Genomic DNA, 20,696 nt, shown 5'->3' with positions numbered 1-20,696 from the left:
AAGAAGCCACAGGAGAAGGCTCACGGCCAGGGGCAGCAAGGAGAGAGATAAGCCCAAACTAACCACAGCACAAACCAAGGAACCACAACAAGAAGGCTCACGTCCAGGGGCAGCAAGAAGCAGCCAAGCTCAAATTCAACACAAAGAAGCCACAGAAGAAGGCTCACAGTCAGGGACAGCAGCACGGGAGAAACCACCATCCACATTCAACATGAAAGAACCACAGGAGAAGGCTCACGGCCAGGGGCTGCAACTGCAAGGAGAAAGTCAACCCCAAACCAACCACATTCAACATAAAAGAGCCACAAGAGAAGGCTCACGGCCAGGGGCAGTAAGAAGAAAGCCAAGCCCAAACCAACCACAGCACAAACCCCAAGCCAAAAGCTCAAAACCTTAAAACAAAATCAAGCTTAGCTGCTCATACATTTCAAACCAAGAAAGCAGCAGCAAGGGCCAAAGCCAAACCACCAAAATCAGCCCCAAAATGCTAAGAAAAAGAAAAAAAAATTATTTAATGTATTATGAATAGAGAAGGCAGTAAAGAAACAACAAAACAAGGCCCCAAAATAAAGCTTTCAAAGCTCCCAAAATTAAATTAAAAAAAATCACCAGCATATACTTCGAACAGGGACAGGTAACAGGAAACAGAAAAACCCAAGTCCCTAAAGCCAACATCCCAAAGCAACGAGGCGAATTCCAGCATATATTTGAACAACGGTAGCAATAATAGAGAGCTTAAGAATCAAGTCCCAAATTAACATTTGATTTAGCATGTATTTCAAATAGGTAAATAGCATCATAGAGCAAAACTGAGACCTCCAAATAGGCTCCTAATAAATTTGAAAAAATAAATTTCCATCCAACATGCATTTCGAGCAGAAAAAGGCAGCCGCATGGATTATGTTCTAGCTCATTAATCATATAATCATTCTCATTCTTAATGTTAAGCTCAAATAAATCTTAAAATAGCCTTAATTTCTCAATTCCAGGCGCATTAGAAAGAACATGCATTCAAGAGCAATTCCAAGTGATGCAAATTAGAAGAAGGAAGAGGTTTACCTTTTGATGAAGATTCAAAGCAAACTCAAGAACAAGCCTAAGAAAATAAAATCAGCAACACCTCCCTTAAGAACCTCGATGGAAAAACACAAATTTTCTAAAAATAAGCCTCGAGAATATAGCAGCGAGATGCCTCAATTTCTCTTTTCCTCTCAAAATTTTCAACAACCCACCATCATGTCGTAGAGAGGGCTTTTATAAGCAAGGAAAGGGGACAAGGTCGCACCTACCACGGTGTCGTGGCCGAATGAAGTAACGGGAAAGAAATCGTCACCATAAAGGAGGAAAAGGTAAATCCTCGAGAAGAAGAGTTGGTCAGCCGAGCTCCCGCGATTGGAGAGCCTAGCGGTCGAGCGGCCATGCGAGGAAAGAGAAAAGTCGAGAGAAGGGGGAGATCGCCGCGTGGATGGAGTCGGGGATTTAGGGCACGAGAGGGGGCGAGCCGAGCGACCCGCAACCGGGATGGAATGAGGGCTATGAATGCAGGTAGGGTTAAATAGAGTTTAGAATTATAAATATTATTATAATTAATAATATAATTATAAAAATATTTAATATTTCCAAAATAATATTTAATTCGTATTTTTTTTATTCGTGTGTCACAGCATAACAAAATGAATGTCCTTTTTGGGTAATTTTGACGTTCCAGACGCGTTGGCGCTGTCCGCTTCATCGTCGGAAGTCATTTTGATGAATTTATCGATTTGCATGCAATTTTCTGGTGTGTGAAATTATGATAATATGAGTGTCTTTTCTTGCTAAACTCGGTGTCACAGACGCGTTGGCGCAGTCTATTTCGTCATCGAAAGTCGTCCGGAAAAGTTTGCATTTTTACCAATCATCTAAGCTCAATTTTAGTCTGATCTTGTGCAACTTAGTGAATTTTGTGCATTTTGTGTGTGTGTGTGTGATGATAAAGTCGTGAAGAGGGTTTTCTGTGGCTTGAGATCATATTGGGAACTTCTCCATGAATCTTCACATGATAGTCCTTAACCACTCGGTCATACAACGATGGTTTGGAGATCACCAATGCGAGTCATCACAAGAGAAATAAGAAGTGGCTGGAATTTCTAAGAGGGATGGATTCCAATACTAATCCTCTAAGATAGTCAATAGGAACCCCTAGAGCTATATCCTATGATCCTAAGAAAAAGAGTAATGATCTCAAAATGAGATTAACAACATAGCCTATAATTACACCATACATAATGCTTAGATGCTACGATATCATTTGATAACAACCATGTTTCGATCAAAGTCTTAAATACACAATGAGTTGAGACGTGTGTGGCTTAATTTTTTTAAAAAATTAAACGAATTTCAACATTAAAAAAAACATAATTAAACCTGATACTGAAAATAATCTTGACTTGAATAAATCTCGGCCAAGCAAATCCTATAAGTCTCCCACATTGAGCTTAATTTCCAATGCAAAAACTTAGAAGAGAGAATAACCAACAAAATCAACAAAATCAACAAAATCAACCACCAAGTTCGATTGAGGCATTGCAGCATCTTCTTCTACAAATGCAACCATTTTATCGCAAACTGTTTTGCTATCTTAGTATCCCTTAATCCTGAAACAGCATTTGCTTCGCAACATCTTCATAACCTTTGAAAGCTCCTATTTGACAAAAATTTTATCCCACCTTATACCCATAACTAGCAAAATAGATTCCACAGCCGCCTCTATTGTTCACATTTAAGTGTGATATCATTCTTCCTGCCACATGTTTCTACCATAACAATTGTGGTCATTTTACAAGAATCACTACAAAATATCAAGATGTAACCTTCGTAATTTAACTACATAATTGACATCAAGTTCCACTTCAAACCAAAAATATGTTGTATATTGCAAAGCTTTCACATGGCGCTATTATCAATCTTTACTTGCAGATCACCAACCCTTGCAACACTAAAAATTTTATCAATAACAAGATGAAGCTTCGCACAATCTCCTATGTTAACTTATAAACATTTTGGCTTATAGAGTGGCCATTCTTGACCTTGTAGGCTAAATTAATAGGTTCAAAGGGCCACCAAATGAACAAAAGGGCCAAGTGATCATGAAGTATCTCTTTTAGCCTATTGATGTACTGCCGCTTGAGGTTGCTGCTATGCATGGAGTTCGTCTCAAGCATTTGGGCGATAAAAACAAGTTTATGTACTCATTGACTAAAAATCCTTGCTGTTGACATTATTGGTCTTGATTCTATATGATCTACTTGTAGTCAAAAAAGACAAATTATTCCCTAAAAACTTATACATCAAATGCCAAGACCCAAGAAAGAAATGAACGGTTTAATTCACATCAAATATGTGTCTGCAATTATTCCCAACAAGCAACAAGCCCACCTTTAAATATGTGTGATACTGGAGTTAGCCCAAACAACAATAAGAAAACTGAATATTATCATTGTAAAGCCAATTAGGCGGTCATAGCTCACACTGAAAAATAAATACAACAGAAACAAACAAACACAACTAAAGTATATCCCAAGGGTGGAGGTCGGCGAGGTGCGCCGGAATGGGTAGGTTAGGGTGTTGGAAGGTGGTGGATTCAACAACTAAGGTTTCTAGAAGATGAATGAGTTTAGGTAAGGATTGTCGGAGGCTAAAATAGTAACAAGGGGCCCGAGGGATGGGTTTGGGCGATTGGAACAACGAGGACAACACAGAGAATGGTTGAGACAGCAGCTAGGTGGTAGTGGGCTAGTAAGGGCGGTTGGAAAAGCTGGCGAGACCAAAAAAAGCATGGGGAAGGGCAGGAGAGCGGGTAGGTAGATAGAAAATGGTGGGGAGGTTGAAATAGTTGTGGCAGCAATGGAGGTGAAATTTGGAAGGTGCCAGCAGACAAAAAAAACAACAATGACAGCCGTTCGAGGGAGGCTGCAGCAATGGAGGGGGACCGAAAGAGAGGTGGGGATGATGTGGAATAGGATTAGGAAAAAAATCACCACCTGGAGAGGGATACAATTGGAGCGCCACTCAAACCCTCGGATACATCCCTTGATATGAGAAAACGGATGTCGGTGACTGTCCTAAACAAACTCACGACAAAAAAACTCTAATTTAAACTCTAATACAATACGTATATAGGAAATAACTAGAAAAGAATAAAAGGAAAGGAGTTAACTCGCAAAAAAAAATTGAAAATTAATCGACAAGGCCGCTCAATTCAGCTCTATGTTATTCGCATGAACCAGCACGCATGCTCGGTTCGACTCGCATAGCAGTGTTGTAGCAGAGATCGTAGAAACGGGGCTCCAGTGTAACTCACACATCAGTCTACCAAGATAGGAGAGCTTAGAGCTCATTAGTCAAAACTTGTCTCCTCATAGGAGTTAGGTTGGTCAAATGGAAGTTAGCAATAATGTTGCAATCTCCCGATAAGTTAATTTTGTTGGTATTATGATTCCAAAATACATCCTGATATAATAAATATTCATTCATATTTGGTACAACTTAAGCTGGTGTTGCATAACGACGTAGATTCTCATGAGTCAAATCTCGGGCAAATAAATCTATAATATGTTTTCTCTCACTCCTCGTACTCGGCTGATGTATCTAATAAACAAGTATGTCAGGAGGAATCAACTCTGAGATGAAATCTAAGATAAGCTGGACCACACTAAAGTATAACCACTCAAGAGATGTCTCCTTCTCTAACAAGACATGGATCTCATTATAGAATTTTCTTTCCCACCAAACTCCTAAGATGATTAATCTCTCTTGTTTGGCCATCTGTTTATGGATACATTGCTAAAGTGAATCTAATATCCGAATAACTTCATATAATCTTCCAGAAGTGGCACAAAAAAAAAACCTCATCCCTGACATAATGGACTCCCCTCAGTTGTCACACCTCAACTGGCCCTCCTTTAAGGGTCGGCTGAGATGTGACATAGGCGGACAATTCGTTCATATTAAATTCACATCAGCACTCGCTCTAACTTGCAGAATCAGAATACAATAAGTGATAAACTGATCTGACTAAATTGTCACGAACATAAATGATGCATTCATAATTCATTCAGATTTATACTATGAAGCATGGAAAATCATAACCTCAAAACATGAAAACCATACAAACCTGTTAAATCTAACATAGATAAAATACATACCCTAAACGTCTATACAATCTCCCAAAATTATACAGCGCAAAAGCTATGTAAATCACACCTAACTACACGTCCCTGATTCTCGTTATCATTCTCTGAAAGGCAACAACTTAGAATGAGCAACAACGATCTCAGCAAAATAATCAAAGCTAAAATAAAATTTTATCTCAAATGAAACTATACATGTCTACATAAGTCATAATATGTTAGCATAACAGAGAGTCGAGAATACCACATCTCTGCATAATGTACTTGCAAGAACTCGTGCAATAGTCTACTCATAACATTTATTATGACATTTTTTAAAACATAATAGCTATAAACTCATTCATAAGAATTTCATATATTGCATGTATGAATACCTAACATCACATGTATCATAACATAGTCATAGCATAATAACAATACATGTATCGTAAGAAGAAATTAGCTTGCATTAAAACACTCAATGAAAATATCAATCCACTATATCAGTATCAAATGTGAAATCACATCAAAATCTATAGAAAATTATTTTTCTTAAGTTAGCATAAAATTAATTCACCTAACTTGATGGAGCAGTCCTGCGACGAGTTTGTCCACACTCTTCTCGTGCTTGCCGCCTCAAAAATGAAAATCATATACATCATAGGAGATTCATCTCATATTGTGATTTAGCTCAAAACTTGACTTATTTACCAAAACATACCTCAAACGTGCTTCTCAGAATAATCGTCCCTTCACCAAACCTGGCTAATTCACTTCTCACTTCTTCCTAACTAATTTTGACGCTTCCAACACAAGTTTGACGTTTGTTATGGAGACTAGAAACAGAAAAGAGGCACGAATCGAGGCAAACATCAAAAGGAAAAAAGTGAGGAAGGAAATGAATGCCTAGCGCGAAAGAGGGTTTAACACCTATCAATTTCTCTCCGGTGCCTTAAATTGAAGCATACGGCTCCCTTATGTGCACGCGGTTGCTGCTCTCCCCTTGCTACAGTAAAGAATCGCAGGATCCTTCACTATCAAGCCGCCGACGCACGTGAAGAATACGGGAAATGGAAGGAAATTGGGAGAGGGGAGGAAATTTTGAAGATCTGGAGGATCCGTTCGATCAAAACAAGCAAATAAAAGGAGTGAAGGTTAGTTGGCTACAGTAGATACGAGATTAGAGAGAAAATTAAGGACAATAAAGTTTAATTAATTAATTAAAACTTTTAACTTCTGAATTCTAGTAAATAGTGTTGTCCATATTATATTAAGTTTTAGTTTTTATGTTGTAATTCTCTGCTTTTATGTGTTTTCTATTTGAATAGCATAATTGTAATAAAGGGGACCTCAGTGTTTATAAATAGGTGGTCTTGTGTTATATTAGGGGTCTTTGCAGGTTAATTTGAGTGTTGTAACGATGTGGCTCCCTTGATGGTTCCCAGATACGGACAAACCTCCGGCCACGGTGTTGGGTGGTAAAAATTGTACCCATTCATTGTTGATGGTGACATCCCAAGTTTCCTTTCTTCGTCGATCCTTCAAGTGATGATTTTTGTATCCCGATCCATTTGAGAGTAAGAAACACGTGTATCTTATATCTTTTTTGGTTTAATGTTTTGTTTCATTGCTTTTCTTATTTCTGAATTTCTGTTCTTTGTATTTTCTCTCAATCTTTTTGTTGAATTCTGCACACATACATTTTTTGGTATCATTTTGGATTTTCAATCCAAATTCTTGCCAAGATTCACTAACCTTTCTTTTGCTTGTTGTCCGACAAATCCATATTTTTCAGCTTTTCTATTTGCTGTCGTGGGCAAGAATTCCACTCCAGATTATCCTCAGTGTTGTTGTTCTTGTTGTTTCCGTAGTTACAAATTGTGGCTTTCTACTCCATGCATTATTTTGTTTCCCTTCTAGCTGTGCCACGATTCCCCGACATATTTGAGAGCTATGGAACTTTGATAGAGGAAAAGCTTTCATGCTTGAGAATGCGCAAGTTACATCAGTTTCTTCAGAGAAGATTCCCCCTGCTGATTTGATGTCATCGGTTCATGATAATATTATTAACGATGATACTGTTGGTCAGAGCCTGGCAAATTATAACAGGAAATTTGTGTTTTCCCAAATTCATTTCTCAAATGTGGGCGTCCATGGTGTGCCATATTGGTTAAGTCGCCCTATTGAAAGAGTTTTCAGCAGTGGTCACTATTTAAAACAATCAATTGTCCATAACTTTAGCGTGCTTCTAGAAGGTGTGATACAAGGGTAAATGCAGAAATACCAAAAGACAATGTATTAGCAGCACTGAAAGTTGTATCTGGTGTGAAGCAAGAGGATCTGCTACTGAGGAGGTAACTTGCTTGAAGAGAACAGAAACACTTCTCCATGCTTTTACTCCTCGTTGGCTGATCCAAGATGCCTTTACAAAAAACTATTGCAAAAGCCAATCACGAATTCATTCTGAATCTAATCAAGGCAAATGTTCCTTAAGAGAAGAAGAAGAGAACTCCCACCCTAGGAGAATGACACAGAATGTCTAGTTGTGATCGAGTTATGTGATCTAGTAAATAGTGTTATTCATATTATGTTAGAACTAAATTTATGTTTCAATTTTCTGTTTTTATGTGTTTTCTATTTGGATGGCACCCTTGTAATAAGAGTAGGGCTGTCAAAACGGCTCATCGTTCGCGAACAACTCGTGTTCGACTCGTTAAGAAGCTCGTGTTCGGCTCGTTCGTTAAGTTAACGAGCCGAACACAAACAATAATATATATCTTTGATGAGTTGTTTTTTTTAATTTGACTACAAGGCTAAAAAAATTTTTAATCAATTAAAAGTATTAATGAAAAAAATAAAATAAAAATTATTAAATTAGATTCAAATGATGTTTTAAATCTTGTCACAATCCTTAACATCTGATGACTACGTGATTAGGGTTGTCAAAATGTCTCTTTGTTCGTAAACGGCTCGTGTTCGGTTTGTTAAACAAATGAGCCGAACACAAACATACTTTTTAAGCTCGAAATATAAACGAGCCGCGTTAACACCCATACTCCCAACTTCTCGCTCGTGTTCGGCTCGTTTACACCCCTAAATAAGAGGGTCTTTAGTATTTATAAATATGTGGTCTTATGTTGTATTAAGGGGCCTTTGGGGGTTCATTTGAGTGTTGCTAGAGATTTGACTCACTTGGTGGTTCTCAGATGAGGACGAGTCTCATAGCCACGACATTGGGTGGTGAAAATCGTACCCCTCCGTCAACGTTTCCTATCCTTTTTGATCCTTCGGATGATGGTTTCGATATCTCAATCGCTTATGAAATTAAGAAACTCTTGTATCTTGTATCTTTCTTTGTTTAGTGTTTTGTTTCTTTGTTTTTCTTGTTTTCGAAATTTTGTTCTTTGCATTTTCTCTCCATCTTGTTAAATTATGCACACAACCTTTTCGGTGTCATATATAAAAAGTTAAAAATTAGAAAAGGTGTAATAAAAGAGGTGGTAACTTCTACTAAGGTTGGTATGAACTAATTGCTGCAGCAACAAGTAGATAAAGCTTCTCGCAATCTTCTAAGTAATAGTTAAAAAACCTTTCAATGATGTACAATAAAATGGTGCACTCATCCAAAACGAGGACTCCATTGGACTAGTAGTCTAAACATTTTAGTATTACATATCTTTTTACTTGAAGCACTCATCCAACTGATTTGAACTTTATCCACCATTTACTTTTAAGCAGTCTTTTCATCTGGTTAGTCTTGCCACCTCACTAGCACGCACAGTTGAAAACTTTTAAGTGGCTCATCGGCTGAGATTCAGACCTCTCTAGTTTAATGCTTCTTCTTCCTGCACTTCTCCCATCGTTCTTATGATTCAAATTATCGAATGTGCCACCATCCAATTTTTATCTCCCGATGCCCTCACCGACGGCTCAAAGACATCATTAGCTTTAATTTAATAAATTGAATAAATTATTGCCAATTGTCAAAGTTCCAACTAAGTTATTCATAAGTGATGACAAAAATCTAAGGGGTTGTTTGGTTGAAAGCGTTTGGAGTGTATTGTAATACTTTTACAAGGATTTTAAGAAATTAAGTATTTGATATGAAGAATTACAAACATAATGTAAAATAGTAACGAATTTAAAATTTAAACCTTAGTTCATTTTGTTTGAATTTAAAATTTGACCGAATTGATCGAATTTAAAATTTACACCGTTCATTAGTGAAAATATTATAGGTCGGTTGCCGCCGTCGTTTGCTTCCACTGAACACTAAAGTCAATTGTTGGTTATCGCCGGGCACCACCCACTACCCACCACCCAGCAATAATACAATATTTTTTTAAAATATATTATTTTCAATCTACTTCAAATCAAACAAAAAAAAATGTATAATATATTTATTTTACAGTGAACCAAACACTACAAAGTATTTCAAATACAATACTTTACTTTTTTATTACATTCGTTTTACATCGTATTACTATTTCAACAAACCAGCAGCCCCTTAATTTAAGAACTTCATTGACAAACTAATATCCATCAAACTCAACTAACATGTGATCATATTAAAAATCTAGATAAGCACAATTAAGAAACAACTTGCAACCATCCTATGATTAAAAAACCTTCATATTAAATGTTTAAATTGTTTATAACAAAAGGTTTCTCTTATATATTTATGAGAGCACTTATCCATTAAAAGCATACAATACACATAGTCAATTGGTCGAAGAGATATCAGTCTTCCTGACTCATAGTAATAGACTTTACTGCAAGAAAAAGGATGTAACATCCGCTAGTGCATATAATCCTTGATTTGCATTTCTAATGCCCAAAATGACTGACATCAAAACTGTTGATCCCCACCTCATATTTACATTTGCTCTTAGTTTTCCTATAGAACTCCAAGGCTATTCTCTCTCTCCCTCTCTCTCTCTCTGCCATCTATCCCTCTCTCTCTCTCTCCCTCCTATCTCTATCTCACCCCCCCTTCTTACCTTTCATTTGCAACAAACATAAATGGTCCAATGGCAGACAGGACTTAAGAAATAAGTAAAAATATTATAGTTGTTAACTAATATTTTCAAAATAAAAAATTATCTACTTCATTTAGTGTGTGTTTAGCGCAGCTTATCGCCGCGTGTGGCGTTTTGAAAAAGCAGAGCTGGCGTTTGGTGGTCGGGCCAAAAACGCGGATATTATTTTCTTAAGAGAAGCGGGACGCAGGATAGACCCCATGTCCCGCTTTCCATAATTGTGTTTTTGGTGAAAATCCCTTGTGTTCCCTTCTCCTGCGCGCGATCGGGCTTGCCCTAGCTGCTTCTCCATCGGCCCTCTCCGTCTCGTCTCCCTCGGTTCTTCGCGTTCCTCTGGTATATACTTTTTTTGTTGTGATTTTCCTTCCGTTGCGTTGGTTTGCCCTCTGCGGCTTTGGATTTGTGGAAAATTGGTTCTTTGATGCGGCTTCCATACCAACTGTGATTTTGTGTTGTGTGCTTGAAGCCCTGTTTTTGCTATAAATGAGATTTTGTTTATATGAGATGCGGCTTCCATACATTTTGTGGGAATTATTTGAAGCCCTGTTATGTGAATGACATTCGTGTTTGGGCCTTGATCTGTGCTACATTTTCCTTTCATTGCACTGGATTTCCCTCTGCAGCTTCGGATTTGTGGGAATTTTTCTGATTCGGCTTCCATACCATCTGTGGTTTTGGTGTTGTGTGCTTAAAGCCCTGTTTTTTGTATAAATGAGATTTTGGTTATATGAGGTGCGGCTTCCATACATTTTGTGGGAATTATTTGAAGTCATGTTAGGTGAATGTCATTCATCTTTGGACCCTAATCTGCGTAAAATTTTCCTTTCGTTGCATTGCATTGCCCTCTGCAGCTTGGGATTTATGGGAATTTGGTTTTTTTTATTCGGCTTCCATACCATATGTGGTTTTGTATAGGTGATGCTTGGGTGTTATTTTTCCTATTCGGCTAATATAAATGAAAAAAAATAGCATTGTGAACAACCTTGTTCTTAAGGTTGAGAGATGAACATGACAACAAATGTAACAAATGTAGGGAAAGTTCCAATAGGGAAAGTTCCAAGGCTTTCTCCTTGGAAATTTTGCAGCCTTTTGCAATAGTTGGCTTTCTCCTCACTTGGCTTTCTGTATGGAAGCAGTCTTGCCTCTTGAGAGCACTTAAAACTTAACAGAATGTGGGAAACAGAGCTTGCTCTGATCTTTAGAATGCTATTTCTTTACACCGTTGGGCATAAGCTGATCACCCTTGGAAATGATTTGATTTGAATGTTATTTCTCAAATGGAATGGACATAGATATGGAAATGGTTTTATTTGAGTGCTCAAAGTTGGTTTTCTTAATTGGTTTAGCATGAGCTGTTCAACAACTTGAAAGTGATATATTCCTGTATTGGGCAGTTGTAAAAGACTATTGTAGTAGCTTCACTGTGAACATGTTGGCGTATTTGTTTAGGGACTCTTTATATTAGTTTAAAACCCTGTGTTCTCACTTGCATTCCAATCAGCTAAGCCGCCAGAATTTGACATTTTTACCTGTTAGTGGAGAATCGAATGATGTTTTGCCTTCCTTTAGGATAACTACAAGTTTGAAATATGTCAAAGATGTTTTGCTTTCTTGTTTATGCAGGTTGTGATAAACTTGAAAAAACAGAAATTTCGAATCAATTGATTTTGCTTAGTTTTGGTATTAGTGATCCATGGTTGGTTGGAGCAGATTTCAACATGATTACTTCTATTGGTGAAAGAAATGGAGGGAGGCCTCCTAATATGAAATTGGTTACTTAATTCATTAAAGCATTATTTATAGTTGGTCTGTTCAATTTGGGATTTAAGCTAATCCTGGTACTTATGCTGGAGGTAATGGGTTTGAAAGATTTGATAGGTTTGTTCCAAACAATCATGGGGTGGACAAATTTCCTATTACTATTGTTAAGAATTAGACATTTTTTTGGTTTCGATCAAGCTTCCATTTTGCATGGTTTGGTATCATTTCAGACTTCTTAATATGTGCATTTTACACTCTTTTTTCAAGCAAATTGTGATTGATAACTGGAAAACTGGTTATTATGGAAATGTTGGGTATAGATTGTAACAATTACAGAAAAATGTGACTCTTAACTTTATAAAATGGAACTGGGAGAAATTTGGTAATCTTCACGCTACTGTTCACAAGGCTAAACATAGAGATAAAAGTTTGGATATGGATTACTGTGATGGTATGATTTGTTTTAATACCTTACTAGAAGAGAAGGAAGAGGTGATATTATAATGTATAAATGGCATGTGTATTGGCAAAAGTTCTTTTGACTTGAAGGGCTCGATACCTTTTTTTATAATGAATAATCTATCGTTATATTGTTGGTTGGTGAGTGTCAAATCATCATAAGTGAGAATTTGTTCTTATTTCCCTCTCGGGGAAGGTTTTGGGTATATAAAAATTTTTGTGGAGCTTGTTTATCCTAAGAATCTTACAAGTCTCCTTTCTTTTGCATTTTTTTTTTGTTTGTTCCGGCAAGCTCCATGCCACGAGAAAGTGGCTTTTTTCAATGGTTAATTCGGTTTGGATTTTGGTCAATAGTTGAAGATTGTGATCAAGGAAAGCTTATAACTTCTCTATTATTTGTTTTTTACTGATAAGTAAGACCACTTTTTTTAACCTAATGGTTTTTGTTATTGAAACTCATAATAATGTCTTTTGTGATGTGTAAATATTATTTGGTGGATGTCAAATATCCCTTACAAAGAGGTATTTAAAAGCATTTATGGACACCAAATACCATATCCTCGATTTTGAGAGATCAAGTGATGTCGTGGGTGGTAAAAAAGAAATGTTCAACAAACGTCAATGTTCCTTACGAGGGGTAATCGAAAGAATATTTAGGGTTTGGAAGAAGAAATAAGTCATCCTACACGATATGCCGACATACCCATTTCCTAAATAGGTTCATATTGTGGTGGTCACGATAGCGCTCCACAATTTCATTAGACGACATCCCTCTCGGTCTGATAACAACTTCAATATGGCTGACGCTGACGATATGTATATCCTGGCTAAAGCATTCAAATTCCAGGTTGGGCAGTCTATTTCAGAGGACGTTATGGAGTCAAATGAATCTCACAACTAGGATGGCGAGGGTGCAGCGGAGATGACTGTTTTCAGGGAGCGTATCACCGATGTTATATGCCGTTGCTGATTGACCCCATATTTTTTATTTTGCATACTTTATGTACTCTTATTACTTCGTTAGTTCCACTGAAACTTTCAATTTTATGATATTAATATGCTTTGTTTAGGGTTGTTATATTATATTATATTATATTATATATATATATATATATATATGGTTTATGAGTTTAATGATGAAACATATGACCTTATGAGTGCTTTTGGATTGCCAGTTCATAGTTGTTTTAGTCGTACATGTGAAGTCCTGATAAAGGCAACAGGGTTCTTCTCCTTTTTTGGTGTTTTGGCTTATGAGGATACACCCGGATGGCATTTTTTGGTGATATGCATGTGCCACAGATCGTGGGTTACCCGTTGGCGTTGCATGTGAAGTGTTAATGAAGGCAACCGATGTCCTTTCTTTTCAGCTGTGCATCGTATATAAGGATCTTCTGGATGACCTTTTTTTGTGATATGCACATGTGGCACTGGATAGTAGTCCCACGTGAGTTAAAAGCAACCAAGAACTCATTTTTTACAAGGTTTGTTGTTTGCGTGTTGTGACAGACTCGTTGGTTGGTTAATTACTTCTCTGAGGCCTCACACCTGCTATTTTTTTTATTTTATGTCTAGTGCATTTTTGTTCAAAATATTTTTTTTGATTTTAAAATTTCTGGTGATTGCTTTTTCTTAGTTTTCTATGTTTTTTTTAAACTTTTTTTTCGTACTCCCACCTGTTATTTTTCTTTTGATCAGATTTTTCGTTCTTTATGCAATATTGTTTATTAATTTTAATTTTAGTAATTTTTTATTTCATCTAATTTTATGGTTGTCATGCTCTCTCTTTAATAATTGTATTCAGATGAACTGCAAGTATTCAGAGAACTACGGGCGAGTGATATGTCGTTGAGGACTGTCATCCTTATTACTCATCTCACGACGACAATATAACTACAAGCGACAATTCTACAGGTGCCCGTAATGAGCAAACGGACCAGACGACTGTAAGTTATTCAAGTGACAGACAATTCGACCGACACTACGATATCCCATACGAAAAATGTTGGTCGACGTTCGACGGTATCCCAACCGAAGAACTTCGCACAGGGTTCGACGGTATCCCAACCGAAGAACTTCGCACAGGGTTCGACGGCATCCCAACCATACAATGTTGTTCAAGGTTCGACGATGTCCCAACCAAACAACGTCCTTCGTGACATGCATCTACATTTTAAAATGAATATTGTCATTATTTTGCTTGTACTTTTAACATGCTATTCTACTTTTTTTTTGGGTTTCCTGTTAATCATTATTAACTGAGGTGTATATCCTCTTTTGTACGGTTATGAAGGGGTTTTATTGGTTTTGAAATATCTAATGTGTAGTCAGTGAAGTTTTGTTATAAACAACACAACTACTGCATGTCAGATTGGTCATTTACCTTAAAAAAACTGCAAATAAGTTATTTTTCAAATGCACAAACCAAACAGCTAAACAGTTTTTCCAAAACAGTGGCAAAATAGACATTGATCCAGAATCAACTGTCTTACAAACGCACAAACCAAATAGTCAGTCAGCTTATATGGATAAGTTATTGATCAGCAAATTATCAAGATAAATTACTTATCTGAATAAGTTTGATAAACTGCAGTTGTTTCAAACAGACCTTTAGCCACAACCAACCAACTTTCGATCACGATGGCCCCATCTAGCTTCATCATTAACAACCTCTAAAATAATTACGGGGTCTCCCACAACCGAGTTTCCCTGTAAGTTGTCTATCTTTCTCAATGTCAACATTTTTGGATTTCTTCCCTGATTAGTAATGCCCGATGCCAACCTCCGGCCACCAGTAAACTCATATAACACCTCAACAACATGAGCCAAGAATGCAATAACCTTGCAGCTCATCGGCCTCATCAAGCAATTTCCTAATACTCCACATCCGATCATACATAGAGCAATCATTATCGTCGATACCAAGTGTTCCATGTAAATATAGAGAAAAAAGAGACACCCATCGGTCATGTCCTCTTTCGATGAAACTTTAATTGTCATTTGACTTTACGTAGATCCAAAAGGCGTGAAGATTGTTTTATGATGCAAGAATATTTACTTCCAAAAATATTTCGATTAAGATCCTAAATTCAACATGATTATTTAGATTTAGGCGATTGAATTTAGTAGCAAATTCAACATCAAACTTAGACTATACCTAAATAAAATATGGAAAAATTTATAGCGATCTTAATATGAATATGAAGAAACAAATCTCCACACATATTAACAGTCATTTATTCTATAGAAACTTTATACCAGAGAGTATGGAGAATAAATTAAAGGTAGAATAACCTAAGCACTGTAAAGTATATTAAATCACATTGAAAAAAAAAATTTAACCGACTCTATTATTCAGTTCGATTCAATTAACACTCAATGTAAATTTAAAACAATGCTGGTGCCTTCAAAATATATGTGATGATTTATTCTTTAGAAAAATAATAGTAAAGTAAAGTCATCATTTTCTAAATCATATTTGATATATTCGAGCAACAATAACTTTTCATTAACAATCAAAATGAAATCATACCCATCATCAAGTTTATTACAATTCCAAATTTGTTAATTTAATTAAATTTTATATTCCTGGGCTTCTTTTTAAAAACGTTCGCTCAAATTAATCAGGACTCTACATGGAAAAAATAATAGCCTTATACGCAATGATTATGACAAAATCCACAAGAGACGGAACAATTAACATGAATGAAGACAAATTCGTTACTAATGGCATCATTATGGAAAAGAAAATTTCTAAACAAATATGAAACGTGTTAACTATTATAATAAAATCACATGAAAATTTCAAAAAAAAATACCTCATATGGTGCTCTCCTGGTACTGATTGCATCATTCTCATTAAAAACCGGTATGACTTTAAGGGATAGCAATGTTTTGACAGTTTCTGTAAGTTGCATCCTAAAATTTGGATCCTTAAATTCCGTATCCGTAACAAGAAGTTGAGATGATGACACATCCAGCTGCATAAAAGCATAAACTTTTGATCATAAACTAGAAAAAAAAGGACTGGGAAGACACCAACTCAGCTGTATAAAAGGTCCCGTTTTCATTTCATTGGAATCTTGAATAAGCTATCAAAGGACTAAGGTCGCAAAGATTTATAAAGAAATGGGTTGACAAATCAAAATATGTGCATCATATTAAAAATAAAGTTTCAAGCAGCTGCCTGACTAAATAAAGCATCGTAAAGTGCCATGAGGCCACTTTGGCCAACAGCAGCACAGGCTTTTCCATCCAGTTCTAGTTGTGGTTTCTGAAGATCAGCAAAACTACACAAAAGTAAACAATATCAGTTTAAGGATCAAATCATGCATTGATAAACAATATTTAATACTGTCATTATATTTCAAATAAAAAAAAATGAAAGTCCTTGTTAACTAGTCAGATCGAGTCATTTGCAGCACAGTTTTCTGCTTCACTGTCGTCATCACAACCTTTCAATTTTGTGATTTTGATGACTACATTTATCCTTACAAAATTGTTGGATGATATAAACTCTCTTCACATAGCATACTGCTTCTTCTTATAATGATTTACTGAAAATTGTGTTTCAGAAATTACTTTTAAGAAAGAAAAACAGAGAAGAGATGCAAGCCTGCTATTGATGAGCTTTCTGTAACGAAGCCTTTGTCGGCCAACCCCCACAGCACCAGAAGTCACCAATATTACTTCATATCCCAGAAAATTCAATTCCTTAACCTGAGCAAAGTCATTTCATAGGCTACATTAAATTAATTAAACAAAGTAGAAGAGAAATTCAACTTGATTAAGCCATACTTGCTCACAAAGAATTCCTAGTCTTCCAACCGCCAGCCTTCCATCAGCTCTAGTGACAATCGCCGTTCCAACCTATGAGATTAATACAAATGAAAATTTATAAATATGCTAAGATGTTAGCCAAAATCTTAAGGGATTTAGTACAGAGTGATGCGATGTGAGGCATTGAGGAAATATGATAGGGTCTTCCAGCATAAATACTAATGATTATAATGCTATTTTTCCCCTTCATCTCTTCTTCCTTGGGTTGGACATATCATTCATGTTCTTCACCAAACATGAATTCGACTTTTGTATCCATTCATCTCTTCTTCCTTGGGTTGGACATATCATTCATATTCTTCACCTAACATGAATTCCACTTTTGTATTTGCCTTTGAAACTAAATTTGGCCACCCCAACAGGAGTTGAGGTCCTTTAATCCTTCAATAATTTATCATCTTTATGAAGGAGTTATAAGGGAATCAAAAGAATAAGAGATGTCTGGTTACAAGTATTATTCACACCTATATGTGTTAGTATAGCCATGTTTAGCCATGTTTTTAAGTTGCTTGACATATTTATCATTCTATAAAATAGATACGGTTAAAATACAATTTATTATTTTGGACAGACTAAAAACTGTTACAACAACAACAACAAAACTTTTATCCCACTAAGTGAGGTCGGCTAAATGAATCATTCTTCTCCCTTGCGTCCTATTTAGTGTCATATTATCATTTAATTCAAATAAATTAAGATCATTTTTTATTTACTGGTAACTGTTAGGATATTAAAAATATATTCTAGCAAACTGCTATTTAAGCAGGATATCTATTTCGGTAGCATTTATGTTGATTCTCTCATTATTACATTTATTCACGCGCTAATTTTCTTCCAGTTCTATTTGTATTGGGACATGTTATTTCACTGTTAGTAGGATTATAATTCATGAAAAAATTATGACTACCATTATAGATAATGTGCTTTACTAAGGCTGTAGTTGGGTACGGTTGATGATGAAATAAAAATATTGTGGTCTTTTAGCATTGAGACTGATTTCTCTTTCATACTTCTCACGAACAAGTCCAAACATCTATTTCATAACTTAGCCTTCACTGCCTACCACTAATTTATTCATTCATTTCAACATCTCAATATTTTCATTTAATTTGCTTCTTAAGGCTTTTTCGCTTGTTGGATCATGATTTATCTGTAAATTCACATTACAGCAAAAATAGCTCAAATAATGAAGCATCTGAGAGAGAAAACATGGGAAAATGTGAGTTCTACAATATATCCGAGGAAACCACCTTACATTACAAAATATCTGAGGGAACCACCTTACCTTACAATTTTGTTTATGTACTACGAATCAAGTACTCATTCCATTCAGTCTCAAAAAATCCCTAATATATCCCTCTTGTCTTCTTTTGGCAGAGGTTAAATTTAAAATTATCCTTGTTCTCCTGCATAGATCATTGCTCCTTATAAAATTTTTTTCCTCGGGTGTGGCTTGCTTGTGATGCTATATCAGTTAACTTGACCAATGGGCAAGTTGATCTATTTTGGTGAACAGGTCTCATGCACAGTCCTATTAACTCAATCGTGAGGTGATTTGGGCTTCATTGGCAAGTTATCGAGCTACCTAGGTCTGAGCAGACATCTATGCGTGGATCGTTGTAGGCAAGTTGTTGGTTGTAGTTCCATAATTCAGTTGCGTCGAATGATTCTGGCTGAACTATCAACTCAATGAGCAATCTCCCATGATATCTAGAACCTGTTGTGAACTCGGTCCATAAACTTTTGGGCATACATTGAGCATACACGACTGAAAATGACATTTTTCCCCTTTAGAATAATAAAAATACCATAACTCCACCGCACGGTTTCATTTCCGTTGTCCCCACACATCATCTCATTTATCATCATATATATGGTTTTAGCGAAATTGAGTTTTTCAGACCCAATGCACTCGGTCACTAAAACTATGAGAGTGCCAAAAATCAGTACTTTGGGTGGGATGCAAAGATTGAGTAAACTTGCAAAACCTAGTAGTTTTCATGAATTTCAAACAAAACAAGATGCTTCCATTGCGACCTAGAACCTTCAAATATGACTCTTTGAATATATCACAGATAATGCACATTAAACATGTGGAAACGGAATAAAACGGGATTGATTTAGATTAAGCAAAGAAGATCAAACAGCCGAACACATTAGAAGGCAACAATGGCAATAGATTGGGAGAATTTAACTAAACCACATGGATAGAAAGATGAAGAACCAACTTTGATGATGAGGCGCTTGACATCCTTTGTGAAAGCTCGAGTCGAATCCATGTCGGCGGCTGGGGGACAGAGACAGCGAGCGAGTATGGTAGATCCTACTTGAAACAAGTTGAATATCCGCTTGCTTTAGGGGCTGTTTGGTAGCCGGTTTTGAGCAGACGGCAAAAAAAAAACCACCTTTAATAAATCCAGTACAAGACAAGAGGAAGAATGGCGCGAATAGGCTTACCTTCGGTTTCTGGTAGGAGCGGAGAGGAAGGATGAGAGAGATGGGAGTTTCGGTCCTCTGTCAGCCGCGATCCCGTCGTTTCCTTCCCAGCTAGCTAATGGCGACTCTATCGCGAAGGTTCGTTCACGAAGGCGATGATTTTAGGCGAAAGGGCGAAACCAGTAGAGGCAATGACGGCAGAGATGGGAAGTTAGGGCGAAACCGGGAGGAGCGGGAGGATGTCACGGAGGGTTTCGGCGGTAAAGGGGAGAGAGAATTGCGCACTTAATTTTCTTATTTTAGTTAATTAATAATTAATAAATAATTTATATATTATCAATTTAATTAAAAATATTAAATTTATATGTAATTATTTAATTATTAATTAATAAATAAAAATGTTTATTTAAAATTTTTAACTATGTAATAAAGGTATTTTTATATATGGAGGTCCCCAAATTATATTTATTATATACGGATAATCGAAAATTTAAGTCTATTTGAATAAGTGCAACTTATTGAATATTTTGTTTGTATGCAAAATATCTTGATAAACTGTTGATATCTGTTTTTAGATAATGATTATTCAACCCGTGTTAAATAATGATTTTTGTAACAAAATTATCTTTGCAATTTATTTTATATTACAGAAGTAGAAAACTAAATAAAACATTAAAGAAAAAAGTTGAAATTATCCTCACAGAATTGTCATGTATAATGCTTAAATCACAACAGCCGAAAATCACATCACATAAAAAGCACGATCACCAATGCAAATAACAAAACCACAATTCCAACACCCCATCAAAAGTAATAAAAAAATAACTATCACCAATGCATAAAATCAAGCAGCAGCCGAAACCAACATCTAATCCTCTGCATCTCAAAATAATGAAATAAATGAACAGCGACCAAAACCATTATCACCAACAATTAATACATTCGCATATTACAAATAGATAGACAATATCATTTATATAAAAAATAAATAAATAAATAACCTGAATGACGG

At 36.1% G+C, this 20,696-nt stretch overlaps 1 protein-coding gene across 1 annotated transcript in view; it reads right to left on the bottom strand.

Moving 5' to 3' along the window:
- LOC110022935 (delta-1-pyrroline-5-carboxylate synthase-like) overlaps window positions 1-19,963 on the bottom strand; it is a 48,064-nt gene extending 28,101 nt beyond the window's left edge. The window contains exons 1-6 of the mRNA XM_020722103.1: window positions 19,706-19,963; window positions 19,477-19,609; window positions 17,207-17,278; window positions 17,025-17,128; window positions 16,596-16,698; window positions 16,228-16,389 (exon numbers count right to left, since the gene is read on the bottom strand). Of these exons, the coding sequence (XP_020577762.1) occupies window positions 16,228-16,389; window positions 16,596-16,698; window positions 17,025-17,128; window positions 17,207-17,278; window positions 19,477-19,527 (492 nt within the window). The 5' untranslated portion in view covers window positions 19,528-19,609; window positions 19,706-19,963. The remainder of the gene's footprint in view (window positions 1-16,227; window positions 16,390-16,595; window positions 16,699-17,024; window positions 17,129-17,206; window positions 17,279-19,476; window positions 19,610-19,705) is intronic.
- Window positions 19,964-20,696: the final 733 nt, after the last annotated feature.

This window comes from Phalaenopsis equestris, unplaced genomic scaffold (assembly GCF_001263595.1).
Source record: "Phalaenopsis equestris unplaced genomic scaffold, ASM126359v1 Scaffold000203, whole genome shotgun sequence".
NCBI classification, from domain to species: Eukaryota; Viridiplantae; Streptophyta; class Magnoliopsida; order Asparagales; family Orchidaceae; genus Phalaenopsis; species Phalaenopsis equestris.
This window is presented reverse-complemented; position numbering and strand designations above follow the sequence as displayed.